Here is a 20,992-nt window from a genome sequence, read left to right on the forward strand (position 1 = left end):
AGCTATTATTAAACTTTTATTAAAAATAAAAATTTAAAATTACATTTTGACTACTTGGAGAATAGGTTAAAGAATTCCTTGCTGTCCTCGAAAGGAAGCCCCCTACCTCATCCTAGTCCGTGAGATCTTACAAGCCACTTGAAAACGTGCATTTGAAATGTAATTTCACTATGTTTGAGGTGGTTTGTAAGTGTGGAAAGCAAAGCAGCAGATACTTAGTACATGTTGTTCTAACCTGCTATTCCCACAACTAGTAGGAGAAGAGGGGGCTGAAGGTTAGCTGTCTTTTCTGTGGTATATCCTTAAGCTGGATTAAAACACCAACAATGAATATTTTCCTCCCAAGGGAAGCTTTAATATGGTCAGCCCAAGTACTTCCTGCATTATATGCCTTGATAGCTCAGTTAAAATCAGGATTCTCATGTCAAGAAAAGAAAGTATGAGCTAAAACTTCTAACAGCAGAAAGTTTGTTTACCAGGAAATGGTTAAAAAAAAAAAAAAAGGCAACCTAGTCCCTACCCTAGTAAAAGCCAGTTTTGACCTTGACATAGTATGTAAACATTGTAAAAAAAATGTAATAAATTTCACATTATTTACCTGTCTTGATACAGTGCAAAATCTAAGAAAAATAGCAGATTAGTTGATGGGAAGACTGTCTCAGCGTGCAAAGTTGGCAGCGTGGTGTTGTTCACACTGGGGAAGGGACAACGCGATCCATGTCCCTTGCTCTCCCACCAAATCACAAGTCATGCTCGGCAGGATATAGGTTATCCCGTGGCTTCTGCTGATTTTGTATGTCTTCCTTTCTTTTACACTGTCTAGGAATTAACAAATGATACAGAAGCTAAGAGGAGACCAGTAATGTTTGCTGCCAACGTACGAATGAGAACATTTACTGGCTCTACTGCTGATACTGAAGGAAAAGAGTGACAGCTAGAGAGGGAGGGAACTTTTTTTTATAAAATGAAGTTAAAAGACTTGAATTCAACAATGCCGTTTCTGTTCTTAGTCACCCCTTAACTGTGCTGAGGAAGGAGGAGGAAACACAGAAACACTTAAAATGAAGAGTGCTGTAAAAAACAAGTCAGTGTTTCTGTGCGAGTTGGCGAGACCTGCTAGGTCAACTGCGAATAACTTTACCTCACTGGCAGATCCTCATCTAGGAGGAAGTACAAGATTGTGATTGCTTCCAAATGGGAATAAACATTGAGGTCTCTCCTGGGTTGCTTGAGAACACGTATTTTTCAATAGCGCAGTTTTAGTGCTGAGGGAAGTTGATGATTCAAAACTGGAATTTGGATGACTCCTAAATGTTGAAATAATTCGGGATTTCATGTGTCATATCCTTCCGGTATAAAAATATCCTGCTTTGATATGTGTGTGCCACTTAGGGGTTTTTTTTTTTTATGGATTTATGCAGTGAAGATGCTAAGGATCTGCAGTCGCTGATGATGACCACGCTACGCTAGAGACAGGTCTTCCCAGCTATGGGGAGCCAAAAAGGCATTACCTTCTCAAAGATTCTTAAATGCTAAAATCTCCATTTGTAGTTACTAAAGAAAACTATGGGGGATGCTGGAAAACTCTTTTCCTTTCTTGCTGCAATATTTTTATGGTCTATCACTTTGGGCTGTCTCCCCATACCCACGCTCTTAAACTTGTTTCCGCACCAAGCTGGATTTTAGGCTCCTGGAACTGCACCTACCCAGCTAAGGTTGCCCTTGTTAACACAATATCTGCTCACTGCCAAGATTTTGAAGGTTATGGAGAACATAAATGTGCAGTAGAAACTCTAACTGGTGTCATAGATAGCAGCTGCACCTCTTCTGGGTAACAGATTAGCTGGATAACGATTAGCTGAGCAAATGGTGAAACCATAAAGTGATGAAAGAAAAAGCCTCGCTAGACTTTGGAACAACCACGATTCAGCTTAGACTTTTGCCTCTGAAATGACATTCACACTTCTGTAGGTAAATGGATTTCAGTGTGCACGCTCTGCAGTACTGCAGTTCGTCCGTTTTAGGTCCTTTAGGTCCTTTCCAGTGTCAAGGTAGAATTTTTGTTTCCGCAGCACAAATATCCCACAGTGCTATTTTAAACAGACCTGAGCAGGGCACTTAGCATGCTGCCAAATTTTGATGGTACCACACTGAGTCATGTGCAGTCTTCAAAAAAATTACTCTTTAATTATCAAAAAATGCCTGCCAGACCTAGTGTGTCTGGTGGGAATTAATTCCCTATTGCATTTCCCTGCCTCCGGGGAAGAGAGTAGAGTCTCCAAAGTGGGTCCCAGAGTTATTTTGGTAGCTTTGGATCCCTAAAGTCAGCTTGGAGCCCCGTCAGCCTAGAGCATGTGCTGACTGAGGTTGAGCCTGTCCGTACTTTGTCATGTGTCCTAGGCTGGCTGTGAAATATATCTACTGCTCAACATTTTGTCTTAAATTCAAACCTGCTTGTAGTTCCTTTGGCCCTTTCCCTCCTCTCCCATCATTCACTGTGGGCCGAATTTCCTGCTTTTTTTCATTTTGTTCTGTTCAGCAGACCATCTTGTCTCACCTCTTAAACAGACTAAGCAGGGTTGATGGGGACTGCATGCAGAATCCCTCGGTGGTCAACCGTAAGGGGCTGGTGCAGAGCGACAGCAGCAGACACCCACTATCTTTCGGGGTGAATAGTACATAGATATGACAGCCCTATTTTCTAGCGGGATAGAGGCAAGCTTAAGCCATGCGCAGTGATTCTTAATTTGTACTCCTGCTAGCCAGTTTGGCTAACCAGTCTAGTCCATGTAAACTGGTTCTGTTTTTCTAGTCCCACGTGCTTTACAGAATCAGATACAAAATAAACTTTATGGAAGCAAATGCAAACAAGCTTGACTAAATAACTGTGATAGACGATTTTTCTTCTTCGTTGGTTTGCTTTGATCTTTATTCCGTACACAATGAATAGTTTATGGTTTATAGAAATTTCATTCATAAGTGTTAGAGGAATCAGATAATGCCATTTCTCTAGTAACCTATCCAGCAGACTTTTCTTTGTCCTGAACTGTGGGGTTTTTTTCAATTTCCACTGAGTCCAGTGTATTTTTGTGAAGACAGAGAAAGATGATTGGCAGGCTACAGTAGTGGAAGTTCCAGCTGTAGGTGAAACAAGCAGCAACGGAGATGTTCCAAAATGGAAACTTCCAAAGGGTAGATCTGTGGGGATTCTCTGAAAACCAAATTCCAGTTTCCTTTCAAATATCTAGAGTGTTCGTTTCAAATATACAAGACGAGTCTTTTTTGGCTCCACATTTAAAATGAGTAGGTGACATGCCTGTTCTTATTTAAGTTAATATGCATGCTTAAGGGGATGCTTGGACCGGAGGGGACTTAAATCAGGAAGCAGTTGAGACTGCACTGATGGGCAGAGCGCAGCGAGGTTGAAGTACTCTTTAAAATACTCTTTTTGTGCAAAGTGCAGGGGCAAACTGCCAGGTGTCTATCTCTAAGATAAGAGAAACAGAACTACTTCTGAAAGTCCCGTTTGAAATAATTTGCTTAAAATCCAGAGGGAAAGAGACTGCTGCTTTTGAAACTCATTTAAAGATGTTTTTCTTTTGGTCCTTATTTATTTGGTCACCTTAGAAAAATGTCAAAAACAGGTTGCTCTTCTGATAAATACAGCAGAAGACGTACAGCTATAGAAAGCAACAGGTTCTAGGTGGGTTTATTGTTATAATCGCCTCTCCACATTGAAATCAAGTCCTTGTTTCCAATTGCATATAGCTTTGCTGAGTCTAAAGATGCAGACGCCCGGTAATTTCTTTTATTTTCTGGCCCGTATTTGTGCAGTTAAGCTTCCCAGTGCCTCTGGGTCTGTTTAGTTATGCTTCAGCCTGTGATTAAGTGCTACTTTCATTACCATTTCCATGAGGGGTTCGAGTTCTTTACTGAAGATAAGGAGATCCTTTTTACAGTGCTTTTCTGTCTTTTTATGTCTGTTTTACTTTATCGTCTGCTTCTAGCCATGTCCTCCCTAGCTAAACACAGGCAGGTTAGAGAAGGAACCTGCGTGATGCAGATGCTGATGGGAGTGGGGGAAGGTTTGTGGCATGACGCTACATGGGACCAGGAGCGGACGGGGAAAGGGGAAACAGGCAGGACTCACTGGGATCCCATCGTCCAGGAAGAGACTAAAATTGGCTGAGGGGGAAAAAAAAAAAAGGAAGATGGAAAATGGTTGCTCGAGGGCCCTGGAGTTGATAATCGTTTCAATAAGGGAACAGGGGCAGCGATGGGAAGGAGCACTGGTGGAGGGGCCAGATGCAGGGAGGAAAAAGTCGGTAAGGAAATTTAGTCAAGAAGTAGGGGAGCAAAGGAGAGGAGTATCCTGTGTCTGGGTGATGACCAGAACCACTGAGATAAGGTCTAGGAGTTGTTGAGGAGATGGGCGTGGGCCAAAAGAAAACTAAGGAAGAGAGTAAATTAGATTATTGGCTAGGAAGAAGAGGAGATGGAGGCACAGGTAGACAAGGAGACCGAAGCTGGCAGCTGGTATGGAAAGGGGAGCAAAATTTTTAAGCCATGAGCCTGAGATTTGCTGGCTTGGGCTTAAGAGCAGAAGCTTGTTGCACAGCACAGAGGAGCAATGTGAGTGGAAATGTGGCTGGGCAGGGGAATAAAGGGTAGAGCCGGGCCTGTTACAAAGTCAGAGTAACCTTTTGGCTAGAATTGGGAACAGAAATTAAAATTCTGATTCTCACTTCCGTGCTTGGCCACTGGCTTGCCAGATGTCCTTTTCTTCCCCTCTTGCACTCATCTGTGTAGAGGGGTTAAAAGTGTAGGGCAACAGTAAGTTTTATTGGTTCAAGTGGTCTATATAGTGTTCAGCTGTTTGATGTGACTTTTTTAATTCACTTTTTTAAATGAGGAAATTAAACATGCTAAATAATTAACTCATGGCACATTACTAAGGTTGTCTGCAAGACTGAATGGGCACTCTTGCATATTAATTGTGATACAGCTATTAACTGCATGTTCTGGTACTTGTCTTTATCTTTGTATTCCTGTTTGGTTTTACATTTTTGCATTTCCAATTGCATAGAACAGGATGACTTTTAGGAGTTGAAATGTTCATTCATTCACTGTCAAGCTATCTTTAGGTACCTTGGGCATCCATTCTTTATTGGCTTGTGATAGCATCAACCTGGAAATTATCTGGTTTAATACAGTTAAGTCACCCAATAGTCATATTTTCTAGTGCAAAACTTCCGTCAGATTTCCTTAGTGGAAACAATTAGTCTGATATTCCAGAAATGACATAATAGTATGTGGTAATTGAGTAGTTTGTCCTCCTCGTGCAAATTTAGGACTGAGAAATCATTTACAGTGTGATGTTGTTAATACACTTGTTGTGAGGTTTTTGGTTTGGTTACTTTAGTTTAAGGGACCTATTTAAAGAGACTATCTTTTTAAGCACACTGGTATTAACACAGAGACCGTAGTGGAAATGGAAGACATCGCGCAGTCACCGCAGGGGAGAAATTAGTTATTTATTTGTAGTTGGTGCTCACTGGTAATCAGCTGTAATGCCGATTAGATGTGCAGAAAGCCTGTCATTTCCTAAAGGAACTGAGCTCAGACTGCGTTACATGACCGGCTGTACCGTTGGAGAGAAACAAGGACTGGGGGCTGACTAGTGACTTCTGAACATTGCCTTGCAGAAATCAGGAATGGGAATCTAAAGGCCATCTTGGGCCTCTTCTTCAGTTTATCTCGATACAAGCAACAGCAACAGCAGCCACAGAAACAGCAACCACAACTCCATCCATCCCAGCAAGCGCCCCCAGTATCCCAGCAAGGGGGTCCTCCATCCCAGTGCCAGGTCGGGGTACCGCAGCAGCAGGTGCCAGCATCGCTCCAGACTCCGTGCCAACAGCCCCCGCAAGCTGCGCAGCATCAGTTCAAAGCACAACCAGAAATGCAGTCCAGGTGGGGAAATTTCCTTTACATTGTTGGTTTTTTCCATTGTTTATTTCTTTTTTTCTTTTTGTTGCAGGCCTTCAAAAGCCAAAGAAACTTCTTTCTTTAGTTCTACTCTCGAATAAAGAGTGTGTTGCAAATTGAATGCTGGGTAACAGTTGACTTCACGCCCTTGGAAATGAAAACAGATGTGCTTAAATATGTTCTCGGTGCCAGAAATACGCAGTTCAATTCAGTAAAATACCCACTAGACCAAGTAACTGTAATATTTTATAAGGACATCTTTCTCACTATTCCTTTTGTTTCTTTCTACTCGCAAAGCACATGTATCGTTGCCATTACACAATATATACTTGGGGCATGTGAAAACCAACTTCAGTTCTCAGTCTGCGAGAATTTGAGTCCTAAGAAGTGGAGGGCAGTGACACTGGTAAAAGAAATGAACTCATCACAGCTGGTGACAGTCAAAATCGTATCTAGGCTTATTGGTCAAGAATAATATGCTGCTGGCTTACATGAAAAATAATTTCCACAATTGGCATTTGTTGGTGCTCCTAGATCAGAATACAGATAAACAGAGGCTGTCTTTGTCCCTTGAATGTCTTTAATCCTAGGGGTGCTCTTTCCAGGTTAAAATAAAAGCAATTTATGAAAGCGATACCACCATGAATACATCTGTACAGCTTTCGGCTTGTCTGACCCTTCCACTGCTGAAAGAGCGAGGGGTTTAGTGGGGATGAGTGGGCAGGAGTAAAGGCTGAAGCCATCTTTGCATAATTACTACAGTATGAAGGTTTTAAATATCTCAAATTAAGGCGTATTTGTGTTAAAATAACACATGTGAAGGTGAACACTAGCTTAAGTGCTGCTTTATGGGGCATATAAACAGTTTATTTAAGACCTTCCAAGTGAGACTAGTAAGAGCTTATTTGGTTTTTGCTTATGACTTTCTTCATGAATCATGCTTATTTCGGGTAGGAACAATGTTTTTGTATAACTGAAAAATATAGCGTTGCTACAGCGTGTATAAACTTATACAGGAAATAATTCCTGTAAAACAAAGATATATTTGAACGTATTTCTGTGACTTGTGTCAAAAACATGCAGAGATGCGTGGGACTATTGGAATATTGCTTTGATATTTTTCAGTCCATTGTGCGGCTTGTGCTGGGTTTCAAATAATTTTAAAATATCTAACGTAAAGGTCTTAAATGTCATGTTTTCTTAGTATGTAGTAAAGTGAAATTGCTCAAATTCTGCAGAAAAATACGTATAATAAAAGATTGAGAAAGAAAAGAGTAATAAAGTTGGCGTTTGCACGCAGAATTGCATGTTTATTACTCTATAAAAATTAATTCTTTTCAGGAGTGCTGACATAAAGTTATACTTAGTCAAGAAGCTTTTTTTCCTATGAAATTCATAAAAGCTCTTTCTTCCCTGAAACTACTTACTAAGTTCATGGCTTAAAAGAAAAAAAGTTTCTTTATTCAATGTTATATTCCGCTTTTTCTTTCCTATCATACAGTGCATCTCCCAGGGATTCATCTCAAAGCAAAATCATCCGATTCACTCTTGGTCAGAAAAAGTCTTCTAGGTTAGAATTTCTACATCTTCTGCAAAGCATGATAATCCTTTTGCAATATTTCTGGATGCATGTTTAGGGTTCCTGTTGAAAATAGTTTGTTACTAGGCGTTTTACAAACAGCTGAAGCACGGAAGCGTTAGAATGGATTTTAATTTTTTTTTCTTTCTTTTTTTTCTTTTTTGTTTTTTTTTCAAGATGTGGAATGCATTTCGGCCCGCAAGAAAATAAGTTGGTTTTCTTGTCCTTATGAGCTTTTGCTTTTGAGAACAAAACATGGTTCTGGGAGTTCTCTCCCCTCTGTACGCATCTGTATGTGTTGTATTTAGATCCGCGTTATTGTAACTAGCGTCAGGCTGTTGTCTTAGCTAGTAAAGACGGCGTCACGCGCGCCCAAACAGCTCCCTGTGGGTCTGTCTCCACTGAGCTCCCCGGTGCTCTGAAGCTGAGCACATCTAATCTGCCTGAAAATAATTATTAGGTATTTCAGTCTATTTTTTTTCCTGAATCCCAGCATGATTTGCATGCCCGCTTGTATGACCATCTCATCTCAGTGATCATAAGGTTTGCTGTGTTATTAATGTGGTTGTTAATCAGGTTTACTTTTACTACTATTATATATTAAAATGTTTTACAAGGAATTTTTATATAGTTATACATTGGTAAACTATGCTACACCATTTTTGCTAAGCTTGTGAACTATTGTTCACGATTTTTATTCAGCTTGGCAGGTTGTATAGATTGTTAGTTCTGCTGCATAATTTGGATTTATTTTCCCCATCTTCTTTCTTTTATGACAACAGTGAACGTCTGCAGTATAACCCCTGTTAAAACATCCCATGTTTCCTTTTCATATTCTCTCTTGGTCATAATTATGGGTTGACAGTTCATATTTGCCTAGGAATGGTGCTGAAGAGCAGTAATGGAGAGTGTTCTCCAAGCTCACTGCCTTGTCTCTATCTAATAGCAGGAAGCTAGAAATGTCTCCCTGAACCGTTTTTTTTCCCCTGTATTTCCCACTGTGAAATAGCTTGGCCTAACACCAAAAGCAGGGGCTTAAAATCAGTCGGTTAAACTACAGGAGGGAAAGAAAAATCTAAGAGAAATGATATCTTCTTCAAGAGTGTTTTTAGCACGTACGTGAGGTTTTTTTTATTCTCAGTATGTTTTTCCTGGCAGTGACAATACTGACTCAAGTCAAAACCTTGTCACTTCCTGAGTGATCATGTGGTTGGAGTAGCTTTATTTACTTTAAAACGTGACAGATTTGCAAAACCCATGTGGACATGTGTGGAGACCCTTTTCTTACCCATTGGTGCAAGAATATTACCCCTTCCCTCCTGCCAAGCCCTGCTAGAAAACTCCCCTCCTAGGGCTGGGGACTCTCGTAGCCTTCCACAATGTTTTATCATCCTGTAGAAACTTTGAGCTGAGGTATCATGTGCATCCTTCCTACCTGTAGGAAATCTAGCTCGTTTCCTATTAAGCAAAACAAGCTCTTAATGAACTTGCTTGTCCTGGTGGCTTCCAAGTTCTCAAGAACAGCGTTTGTCCCTGGTTTGTCTCTGCCACTTCCCGTGTAGTCTCCTCTACAGTGGATGAAGCACCTCTTGGGCTGCTCTCCTTTAGACCTTGCTGCAACAAGGAGTATGTACAACTTTCTAGCACCCCCCAGTGTTGAAAAAGGCTGGATAAATTGAGGGGCTCATCTAAAAGGCTTCAGCAAAGTCAACCTCAGAACCATGATGTGCTGTGCCAGATCTGTGATGGTTTGAGTTTGTAAATTAATTTTTGGTTTTGTATTTGAACGATGCCCTTATGTCTTATGCTCTTTTGAGCTTTGAAAAGCATGTGCATGCAGCTGCTGACATTTTTGCTCTTTTCCTTCATGTTTCTTTTCATATTTCCTATTTTTTTACTGGTCCTGGAGAAGTCAGTTTGTTTAGGAAGCACTGCCAGACTCCTTCCTGGCTTCTCTTCCTTCCCAGAGGCACAACGATGATTTGGTCAGCTGCATCCCCATTCTCTCTGACAACTAGGGACTTCTTCATTTCAGCCTATTATTGGCATAAGTTATTTAAGACAATTGGATTTGGTGGTTTATATAAATAAGTTTTGAAGAGATTCTACCATACAGAAGATACAGAGATGGCAAAGAGCAGTCCCTTTCAGTGCTACTGTAGGTGACATGAACTGGGTCTATCTTTTAGTCTTTAATGTGACGTCCTTGCTTTTAAACAGTGAGCTGTTTCACCAACTCTTTTCAGTGTGCATTTTGAGCAACTACCAAATCTTTCCATTTTTAATATTTCATCTATTTGGAATGTAGAAATATGTGCTCATAAGCGCACAAAATACAGTACAAACATGGAAACTTGATGGGTGAGCTTTGATTTTGAGGGACTCAAGCACACATACTGTTCTGAGATGCAATGCCAGTGGCTTTCCTAATTCTGTTGGGCTTTTTAGAAAAGTCTTCCCCCCTCCCCTTTTGCTGGAAAAGCATGAAAGTGGTATCCCTCCCTGTCTACTTAGTCCAGAATCCTAACTACATTTTTTTCTAGGTAAACAGCTAAATCTTGTAAGTGCAGGCTACGGTAAGGAAATGCTGGAAGAGATTGACCCAGTTTAAACCAGAGGCTTATACCAACTAGCTAATAATGGGGTTGCCCTAAAAAGGGGCACTTAAGCTTTGTGTAATTTTTATAGGCTCAAACAATTAAGCCAAGTTATAAAGGGGGCTGCTAGGCTTTGTAGCTTTCAGAGCAGAGTTGTGATGTGCTTCTCTACAAGGGAAAAGGCAAGTTCTGTCTCATTGTTATTTCCAAAATAAAGGGGAGCCCTGATGTGTCCAGCATATAATAAAGTGTCCAGCAATTCGGTTTAAGAACAGTAGTGTCTCACTTAGTCTTAACCTTGTGCCAGTGGTATTGCTCAGTTCAATTTACTTGCAACTATTTCTGATTCACAAGATTTATGGCAACTGACCATTCATTTCCGTTCAGGGGTTTTTTTTCTGATGTAAAACAATTCAGGCTGTAGCTTGTTTGACATATATTTTTCATCTAGGATGATTTATTTTTTATTTGCTCTTTTAAAAGAACAAAGACCCTTATGAGTATCTTATGGTATTGATCCTTTTCTTTTCAGCTTATGCATGGTACTCCATAGTTTCTTTCCCAGAGTGCTTTTTAAATATATTTTAATCGTATTGTAATTCTTTCATCAGACTTCCAGGCCCCACCACGAGGGTGTCCGCTGCAGGCAGTGAGGCCAAAGCTCGTGGTTCTATTAGTGCCAACAATCGACGCAGCCAGAGCTTTAACAATTACGACAAATCTAAGCCTGGACTTCCCCCTCCAACATCAACAAGTAGCAATGACAAAGGTAAGCACTTGATATTTTGGCATCCTCAGATTTTTCTTAATAGCACCTTTGTTTGGGGGAAATTGATTTTGCCGTTAAGCTCCAGAAGTTGTAAGACTATCTCAAAGCTGTATGCTGTAAACATGACATTTACAATTCAAAAACCAGCTGGCTTTTCTTGAAAAAGGTATAGTCCTCCTTTAACATAACTGAAGTTGTGACTTGCTGTCCTGAAGGTACATGCAAAAAAATAGCTTCAAGAAAAACTGGCACGGGTGAAACATGTTTTTTTCATTTTGCTTCAAACACAGATAAGGGGGAGTGAATTAATCAAAAAAATAAGACATTTTGATGAGTGGTTTGACAGGAATGGAAAATGACCACTAAAGACTTCTGCACTGTTTTTATATGATAAATAGTACCATTTGCTTTTCTTTCCTCCACTCTTGTGGAAGATCCTTGAAGTTACAAAAGTACAAGATTTAAATCTAATTTCAAGAATCGTATAGTGTAGGGTTTGAAGGCAGGAACACGTTATAGTTTTATAAACATTGCAGTGGAACTCTGTGGCGGTGCATCAGGAACGCTAAGTACCGTGTTCTGTCTGAAGCGGTGCTTTTTTGAATGACTTTTACTGACTTTGTGTCCATTCACGAAGCTCGTAATCTGACAGCATTCATTAGCTCCAGTCTGTAGCTCTGGGCTCTGTAACGCAGCATTTACCAGCGGCGTTTTGGGGGACGTGGCTGGTGAGAACCGAGCAAATCACCCTGGTCTGATACGGTCAAATTGTTGGCGTAGGCTGGTAACTAATTCTGTATCCTTAACGAAGTCATTGCGCTTACGAAGATAGATCAGCATTGGGTTTCAGTACGGTCTTCTTGCAGTGAGTTGGGAGTTGCGCCCTTTAGGCTCAAGTCTCCTTGTTGTCCGTGCGTAACTTCTGTTAACAGTAATGAGGATTTTGCTTGAGGGAAAACTACTGGTCTGGTTCAAATTGCCTGTGGTTCTCGTGCTTGTTTCTTTTCAAGAAATTGTGTTTTTCCTTCTCTAGAAACTGTTGTCCTATAACTGCATGTCATTAGATTTTGGAATGTTACCCCTGCTAGCCATTACAGCCCAAAAGCTCATCTTGTGACGATGGCGATGGAGGGTCCTCAGCATCCTTCAGGGACGTTCTGAATCACCCTGACCAGACCTGGTGTAGAAGAACATTAAACTCACAGCTGAAGAATATAATTGTTATGATTATAATATAATGTCAGCTGAAGAATATAATTGTTATGATTATAATATAATGTATTAGCATAATATGCTAATAAATTAGCAAGATTCTACCTTGGTAAATCCATGCTTACTATTTTAGAAGGTGCACTATGTAAACAGTAATGATTTAACTGCAGCATCAGCATGCAATAGTCATCTCTCAATCTGACTTAGATCTGACTTTGAGTTCAAAGAACACGCTGACAAGTTACGACGCGAGCAGTAGAACCGATGAAACCTTGTTTTCCTCTGCAGTATCTCCCCAGTCTCCTCCTTGTCAGTACTCTGCTCTTTTGCTCATGTCCCCTAACTACTGGGTTGGGGAGATGCAGCGTGGGACGTGGCTCGTCCCGACGCGTGTGTTGGTTGGCTAGATGATCCTTACCCGCGTACGGATGCTTTGCTGCTAGGCTGCGTTGAAGAGAGAGCTTGAACTACCTTGGCTTTTTCTCAATTTACCAAGATTATTAAATAAGGCAAAAAAGAAGAAAGAAAAGGGGAAAAAAAAGAAAAGTCTTCACACATACAGAGCTATAACAATCATTTGTCAACTGAGTAACTTAAATATCAACTGCTTTTAGGCAGACGGTTCTATGAACCCTCATTCCTCATTGTAACCCGTCTCTTCCGAAAGATAAACTAGTTGCTGAAGAAGCATAGAAGATCATCTGCTTCCTAGGAATGTTACAAATGACTGAAAGAAAAAAGGCTGGTTTTTAGGTTGACAGCTTACATAAATTGTATTAAATGCTCAGAATTTTGCTCTGGTCAAAATTTCCAGTCATAAATTATGGTCTTCAGAAAAAAAAAATAATGAGGGCTTATGTAAGTTGAACTTTATTTAAAAATATAATCATCACACAAAGTTGGTCTGCATCCATGAGAAACAAAAGCAGTTGGTCTGACAAATTTTTGGCTTATTTTAAGTTAATTGTAACATTGCCAGACAAAGTTTATTGTCGAAGTGCTAAGGCAATTCAAGTTTTCTGACCCATATCCTGTATTTTGCCTAAGGAAATGAGACTTACGTGTTGTGTGCCAGTTTTGGTGAGTTTTCATCTCTTTCCCCAGTACTAGCTCCATTGCGTGTTTTTGGAGAAGGAAATGGGAGAAAGAGAAATCTGCCTGTGTTGGCAGACTGTTTTGGCACGAGTGGTTGCTTTGTGATAGAAGGTAGCCCTCAGTGTATTACATTTGAAGCATTTCTTACAAAGTAGGTTGTAATTTTCAGCTTTTATTAATCTGTGGCCTTTCCCTCCAAATGTGAATTATCTTGTTAGTCAATCGTCTCTGTCTTGTGGCAATGAAAGTGGATTAATTGAAACAGAATACATCAGAAATGAAAAGGACAGTAAATGGAGCATGGAGGAATAGCTAGCTACTGGGAAATAAATAACCTAGATTTTTTGAAAGATTCCATTAGTCAGTTAATGATGAGACCACTGGTTTTTTAGAAATCTTGGGGAAAGGATTTACGTAACATCAAAAACAATTACACTGTTGCATAAAAATAAGAGATTCTTGGATGTACACGCGTTTGTGAGATGCATCCGTACTCTTAGCAAGGGAGCGCACATGATGAGATGTGAGTCTCGCTTCCCCACAGCTTACGTTGTCTCTGCAGTATTTTCTTTTGCTTTCTCAGTCGTCGCGTGCTGTCTGACACCAGTTTCCAGATGTGGAGAAGGGATGCGTCTTCTCTAGCAGAGATGCCTAAACGCCTAGTTCAGCCCTATGGACACTTTTTTGAAGTTACGGCATGAGAGGTTTAACTTGCGGTTTTTTTTTTGAAGTTAGCCCCATAGTTCAGATGCAAAATTCCCTTCAAACTTACAGGAATTTCAGTGCCCTCGTTCCTCACATCATAAAATGGTAACATGGTATGGTACGTTTTTTTAATTTATTGTCACAGTGATTAGCCCTTTATAATTGTAATAGCATTCTAGGCAGGGTATCTTAATGTGTGTAATTGCTGTTACAGGCTTTTTTTCCTCAAGAAAAGTGCAATTAAAGTCCAATTGCATTTTTGGATTGTGGGGAAATAATGAGCCAGTCAAGCTTGTGATTTTTGATGTCATCATTATCCTTTTGTACAATTGAAGCCTTTTAATTCACTTCTGAATTGTCAGAGTTGTTTAGTCCGTGCATACGTAAGTGTACCTTTGGTTTACTTTCTTGTCCTTTAATATCCGTTAACACCACAAGTGTGCTATAGCATGGAAAGCATCAGCCACCTCCCAAGGTCGCTACTGGACTCATCTAAATTATCGAAAACGTATCTAAGGAATGTAAAGAGGCAAATGAGCTTTGCGTTTCTATGCCTGTATGTAAATTATTAGTTATTAGTTATCCTGATGCTCCACATTACCACGTCCTTCTATTTGTGTAATATCACCAAATAAAAAGTAGCCAAAAATTTGTGTCTATAATTTAGAATAAAGAAATCTATTTTTTTTTGTCCATGGCAAGAAGGAGCAGAACTGTGTCATAGGTAGTAACAAGAAGGAAACTTAAATATTGAACATAAAACTTCAGTAAAGGCTTTGATACAGTAGATTTTCTCATGAATTTTTTTCAGTGTTTTGCTTAGCTACACACGGAGAGTCTTTTGAGACGCGCTTTGAAAGCAGTCTGCAGTTCTGAAAAGTGGTGGGTATTTTTGACTAGCTCTGAACACCTTCGTACATCCCCTGTCCTCACTGATCTTCAGGCACTCGGTTTTCATTTCACAGTCTCCAAAATCTGGTAACGTTGTATGGCGATATCCTGTTTATTACTTCCCGATTTGTATCCACAGTCTATAACATCTCTAAACATGTGAAGCTATAGGAAACGTCAACTTAATATGCCGTCTCCAGTACATTTATGAAACGATACACTAATGTGACAGGCTTGCATGCTTTTTTTTTTAGTTTTTTCTTCTACTTTGTTCCTAGTATTTTATTTAAAATAATCCTACAGAGGGCAGTAGAAATCTATGGGAACAATGACACTTTTCCTTTGGATTAAATGTTAGGTAAAATGTCAGTAGAAAAAAGCACTACCAGACTTTGACCATTTCCACGTGAGATCAAAGGAAATGTTTATTATTCAGACTTATGAAGAAGGCAGTGCTAATAATGTCAGGCTTTTTAAAATAGGTAGTATTAGAAAAAAATATATATGCATACAGATTCATGCAGTCAGATGAAATAACTGTTTTAATAGCAGTGTTCTTGCAAACTTACTTGATGAGAGGGGTCTGAAACCAAATCCTGCTGACTCAGCTATAACTTTAGCCCTGCATGTTTCTATTTCCAGATATGGATATATGATACAGGCAGGAGAGTAAGAAAAGCATGTGCTCTTCTGGTTGATGCTCCTTTTATTTCTTTCAAATTTGGGGTAATCCCTTTTAATTTGGAATGTAGTATCTCTTTAATCACTGTCTTTTAGTATGTAAAGGGTAGTCACTGTATCCACAAGGATGCATGGTGACAGGACAAGAGGCAATGGGCACAAGTTCCTTTAGGAGAATTTCTGTCTGGCAATAAGAATAAAATTCTTCACTGTTAGAAGAATTAAACATTGGAGAAGCTTGTCCAGAGAAGTGGTGGAATCTCCTTTGCTGGAGGTATTCAGAATATGCCTACGGCAGGACTGTTCTATGATTTCTACAGTTTAAATATAAGATTATTTTTTTAGAGTATACCGGACATTGACTAAACAGTTATCAGTGAGTTATTTAAGGGAATCTGTAGGGGCAGGGAAAGGCAAAGCGAAATCAAAGTATGCTTCAGGACTGACGGTTCTACCTGTTAAGAAAAACCTCTAATACTTTGTAAGCGTCCTACGTGCCTGCCTTATTTAAATGGTTCGTGTTTTCCTTTCCTCTGCGTTGATGCTCGGTTCTGGTCTGTTGTGCAAAGCCGTGTGTATTGCCACGTGATGCAATACTCAAACCAGTCCGCGTTTTGCCCGTTGCAGGCTTATTTACCCTGCTGACACAGCTCAAGTGCTTCCAGTACAGAGGGTGGCCCAGAGACAGAGGAAAGTACGGGGACCTGCGGATCCCAGAGAGACAGTCTCATTGCAATGACAATTGTGCAGGAATCGGACCTGCATGGAGCCAGCAGTAAGGGGCTGATATTACTTGAGTCCAGCTCTGAGCTCTGGCACGTATAAAATTACCACACTTTGATACCTTTAAATATTGTTCCCTCTTAAAACTTTTATTAAGTGTAGACTAGTTGAATAGGAAGGAGATATTAAGGTATTTCGAAGGACAGTTAAGGAATTTCTATCCTATAACTTTTTAACTTTGTGTTATCAAAATAGGAATGACTACCAAGTAAGTAAAATATTAGCAAGGAAACGTAACCTCCACTCCACTGAGCAAATCCATCTTATTGGTGTATGGTTACATACGCCGAATGCGTGCTAAAAATGTGTGCGCTTTATATGTAGGGAGTTATATTTATTGGAGCAGTTCAAGAGGGCATGGCACGTCTTGGGCATAGCTTTAGTAGGAATGACTCTTCACAGTTAAATCTATATAGCTGCAAAGAGATTTTCCCAGCTAGATGTATGAGAATCCAGGCGGTACTGGTTCCTGGAGATGCGCCGCTCAGAAGGCCACGGGGGGATGTGATGTTGCACAAGCTTCTTCACTGGAACCCTTATGTTCTGTTTAACCTCATGCAGTTTTTCCGCTCCGAATAAATTAATAATAATAAACAGAGACAAACCCCAGGCTTTTGCCTTTGCGCCAAATAATAGTGTAAGAGTTTAAAAAAAAAAAAAAAAAAAGTGGTGGAAAAAGAGCTCTGAGACTTGTAAAGCATGATAGAAATTCCTGTTACAGACTTAACTTTTTTTTTTTTTTTTACCCATTTATAGTAGTGTTCAGCATAAAAGCCTGAATGCGAAAGCGAAGGCTTTTTCTGGCTGCAGGTACAGGGATAGTTATCGTGACAGCTATGACAGGATAGCTGAGAATGTCGGATTTAATTCCTGTGGCATGGAGCCAGCTTGACTCAGGGCTGGCGGAAGGTCCCCGGGATGGCTGGACAGTCTCTTCCGAGTGGAAACTGCATATATGGCCAGCCTATTCCCGTGCTCAGAGCCGCCTCCTCTTACCCTTTTCCTGCCCAAAGAAGAAAACATGCCTTTTGATATTTAATGGTTGAGATGAGCAAGATAACAAGCGTGGTATTTAAAGCAAACAAAGCCACTAGCTGTTTCTATTCGGTGATGATCGAATTGTCAGCTACGGTGTGAACTTTTGGTGCTGAGCGTGTTAATGACCAACCTGGGCTGATGTGAGCTCATTTCAAAGGGCTATTGTCCTCCTGAAGAAAAAAACCTTAAATAAACAAATTTTATTGTCCCCAAGTCATACCAGCTAGACTTCTATCTACAGCCCATAACCACCTTATAAATTTTTCATCCAACTGTAGGAGAAAATAATAACAGTCCAGTGTTGGTAAATCAATCTCTTTGGGCCTAAAATAGCAGTTGTCCTCTGTGGTTTTGTCCGTTTCAGTAATCAGGCAAGAGGAGTTATTAGGCAGGATTGTTTGGCTGACTGAGAAGAGTTAAAATAAAAGCAGGACCTCTAGATTTGGTCTTGCAGGTGGCTTACTGCAGAGCTTGTGCTGTTCAACTTCTTGGGTTTTAAACTTTGAGGAAAATTCTTTTATTGGCGTCGTACTGAATAACTCCAGTTTTTGAGGTTCATCAGGGTCTGTGGTTGATTACTCTCACATTCTGTAACTACCCTGAAGTAACAAAGGGTGCTTTTTGGAGAGCCCAGTGGGGGGGACGCTTTCTGTAAACCAATCTGAAAACCACTTGTGATGTCCTCCTGGTCTGTTTAAAAAGTCGTTGTAATGTTGGTAGCTCGTAGAAGCTACCAACAATATAACAACATATTATAACAGTTGTTATATATATATATATATATATATATAAAAAAAAATAGTTATTATTTATATATGTGTATCTATATATATAACAGTTGTTATAAGTTGTAGCATTTTGAGTGATATCTTTTACTAATCAAAGACTAAATAGTCCTGAAGTAGTCAGGCACGTGGTATCTTATAGAAGAGAGAGTTAATAAAAACCCACAAAGTTAATTTGCAACCGGGAGGACTCCCTGTTTTTACAGTGCTCCCCATTCAGTCGGTCACTGCAACATCTGGTGTTGCTAAATAAGACAGAAATGTGAAATTAAGCCTGGTATCTCGACCAACGTCCTTTATAGGCGTCATGCTGCTGGGACTGACTGAGGACTCTGATATACTTCAGTTGATATACTTCAGTTGATACTGAGAAGGCATTGACCCTTTTTGTACAAACTGCCAGGTCGTCGCTGAAATCGGTTTTAACTGTGCCAATGGACTAGCGCTGAGCCCGGCTCTGCAAGGCTGCTGGGAGAGGGTGGGGTGAGGAAAGCTTTTGAAACCCAGAGCGGCAGAAAGATTTAATAGTTCACTGGAGACTAGCATAAATAAGCGGAGCTCCTGAAATGGGAAGATTCCTCTCCCTAGCGATGAGCAGCGTATGGATGTCAGGAAGATGAGAAGAGATTTTATAGAATGAAACAGTTGGCTCATGCAACAGATAGCAGTAAGTTAAAGTGGAGGGGGTTTATTATTATTATTTTATTTGTAGTTACAACTTCGTGACTGAAAATTGTGTGAAAATCGTGAAGGAAATCATGTCCTTCATTTGATGTTTTGGAGCAGTTACATTCACTCCTCTTCTATATCCGTCTCGGGTTTTGTTTTCAAGTTTCTCTTTCTTTAGAAAATTGAGTGAATCCGATGTTTACTTTTGAAGTGTTGACTTGCCAAGACTGTGCAAAAGTCACTAAGATGAAAAGAACTGCAAAAGTGGGAAAGTTTGTTGTGGGTTTTCTTTTTTTTTTTTTTTTTTAAAGAGGTCCATAAAGATTGAAACCAATTTACCCACGCTTTCAGATTTTTCCCTGGGAGACAAATGGGATTGGCTCAACAAAGTGAGAATATAAGAATTTAACAAATTTCATGCATACCACCCTTAAAAATGTACAAATGTTTCATCCAGGTCAGGTACGAAGCAAACAGCGTATTCTGCTTAGCGTTTAGGATTCTGCCTCTGCGCATCTCTGCTGGCAGTCGCGAGGTGCTCTCTGGTTTTACCGACTCAGGGTTTTCCCTGTAAGTCAGACTGATGATAAAAAGAGTTTACATAATTTGTCTCGACAAATCCATAATCAGAATAGTTGATATTTTCTATTGTTCTGCTGTATGCACTACCAAAAAGCAGATGCTGGAATAACCCTATCCGGTTTTCTACATATAACTTGCATGAAGGTGTTTACCAAATGTTCAGTATGCTTTATTGTGCCTTGAATATAGTACAGTGAATTTGATGTGGCAAGAGAAAAAAATAAAAAAAGAGGGAGAAACAAAGGAGTGTGGGTTAACCCAAAAGATACCCTGAGAACCTGGGTGGTTTGGTTTATATTTTCTGCCTCGGAGAATCTCTAGGTTTTTGTTCGTCCCTTAATCTAAAGCTACTTCTGCTATCCTTACACAAATTTGAGTCATAACTTTGCAGTGTAGATATTTCTTCTGGTTTTGACTCCGTTTAATGAACTGTGTTTAAAATTATGATGTTTGCAACGTATATTATATATTTATAGAATTGCATCTGTAAATAACGGGAGTCTATGCTCCAACTCTGCAGCAAAATCAACTGTCCCTTCACCTGAGAGGCGTTACCTGTCACAAGACATTTCAGAACAGACTAGGACTTGATGATTTCCTTAAGTGTGTCCCAGTGCCCATTTGGTTTTAAAGCTAGCTTTTTTTTAAAAAAAAAATAAACCCAGGATTTTGCTTGGCCAAAAATTAAGCACGTTATTGCTCTTCCTTGGTCTCTGTCCTGTTTATAACAGCCTTCGTATATTTGAAGGCTTACAATGTCTCCCCTCAGTCTTCTCTCTTCTAGACTAAACAACCTCTACTAATTCAACCTTCTTCTCATAGGTTCGTTGTGATAAATCTCTTCATCTTGATGATTTCTTCTGGCCTCTTTCCAGTCTGTCAATCTCTTTTAGATGGGTGCTGGGGCTAGACACAGCGCTCCACCTGATGCCTTACTCTGGTCCTGACTAGGGTGGAATAATTACATTATCTGTCTTATATATGATACTCATAATGCATTCCTGAAAGCCATTAGTTTTTCCTTGGTGTTGCATTATAGAGGTGTGCAGTTGTGGTTTACTGTAAGTCCAATTTCTTTTCTGCAGTACTGCTGCATAGCTGATTGTCTGACATTTTAGATTTAGGCATTGAATTTCTCCTTTCTAAGCACAGAACTTTTCAGTCAACTTCAGTGAATGTTATTGACTCAGTCTGTTTCTCCAATTTACCAAATATATTAATGCCTCTGTATTCCCCAAACATAAGGTCATTGGCTTATGTCATAAGGTGACCCTCATAAGGGTCATTAGCGTCAAACAAAATACTCATCTTTGGGCAATTGAGATAAATATATATTTTGGAGTACTGCTTACATCCTTTCACTTTTCTAATCAAGTATATTTTTTTGAAAGATTGGCTCATCTTAGTGAATCTTTAGTGACACATTTATGTTGGGTGTGTGCCCATAGAACAGCTTAAAGACTGTCAGAATATAACAGGCAGTATGGCACGTTTATACGACAAGATAAGAGTATGCAGTAAATCATATTCGTGCTTAATTTTACAACCGTTCAACTGGCTGAATTTGGCATTTAAAAATATGTCCTCTTTTCCCTAAACAAAGGCTGGCTGAAGGCTT

The 20,992-nt window shown here is 39.8% G+C and overlaps 1 protein-coding gene across 9 annotated transcripts in view; it reads left to right on the plus strand.

The window, feature by feature from the left end:
• NAV2 (neuron navigator 2) overlaps positions 1-20,992 on the plus strand; it is a 408,453-nt gene that overhangs the window by 269,699 nt on the left and 117,762 nt on the right. For 5 of the 9 annotated variants that reach the window (XM_054826435.1, XM_054826436.1, XM_054826437.1 and 2 more), the window contains 2 exons: positions 5,706-5,973; positions 10,776-10,933. In XM_054826435.1, the coding sequence (XP_054682410.1) occupies positions 5,706-5,973; positions 10,776-10,933 (426 nt within the window). Of the gene's footprint in view, positions 1-5,705; positions 5,974-7,489; positions 7,559-10,775; positions 10,934-20,992 lie in introns of all 9 variants that reach the window. The other 4 variants (XM_054826434.1, XM_054826428.1, XM_054826431.1 and 1 more) reach the window with 1 other exon arrangement.

This window comes from Grus americana, chromosome 5 (assembly GCF_028858705.1).
Source record: "Grus americana isolate bGruAme1 chromosome 5, bGruAme1.mat, whole genome shotgun sequence".
NCBI lineage: Eukaryota > Metazoa > Chordata > Aves > Gruiformes > Gruidae > Grus > Grus americana.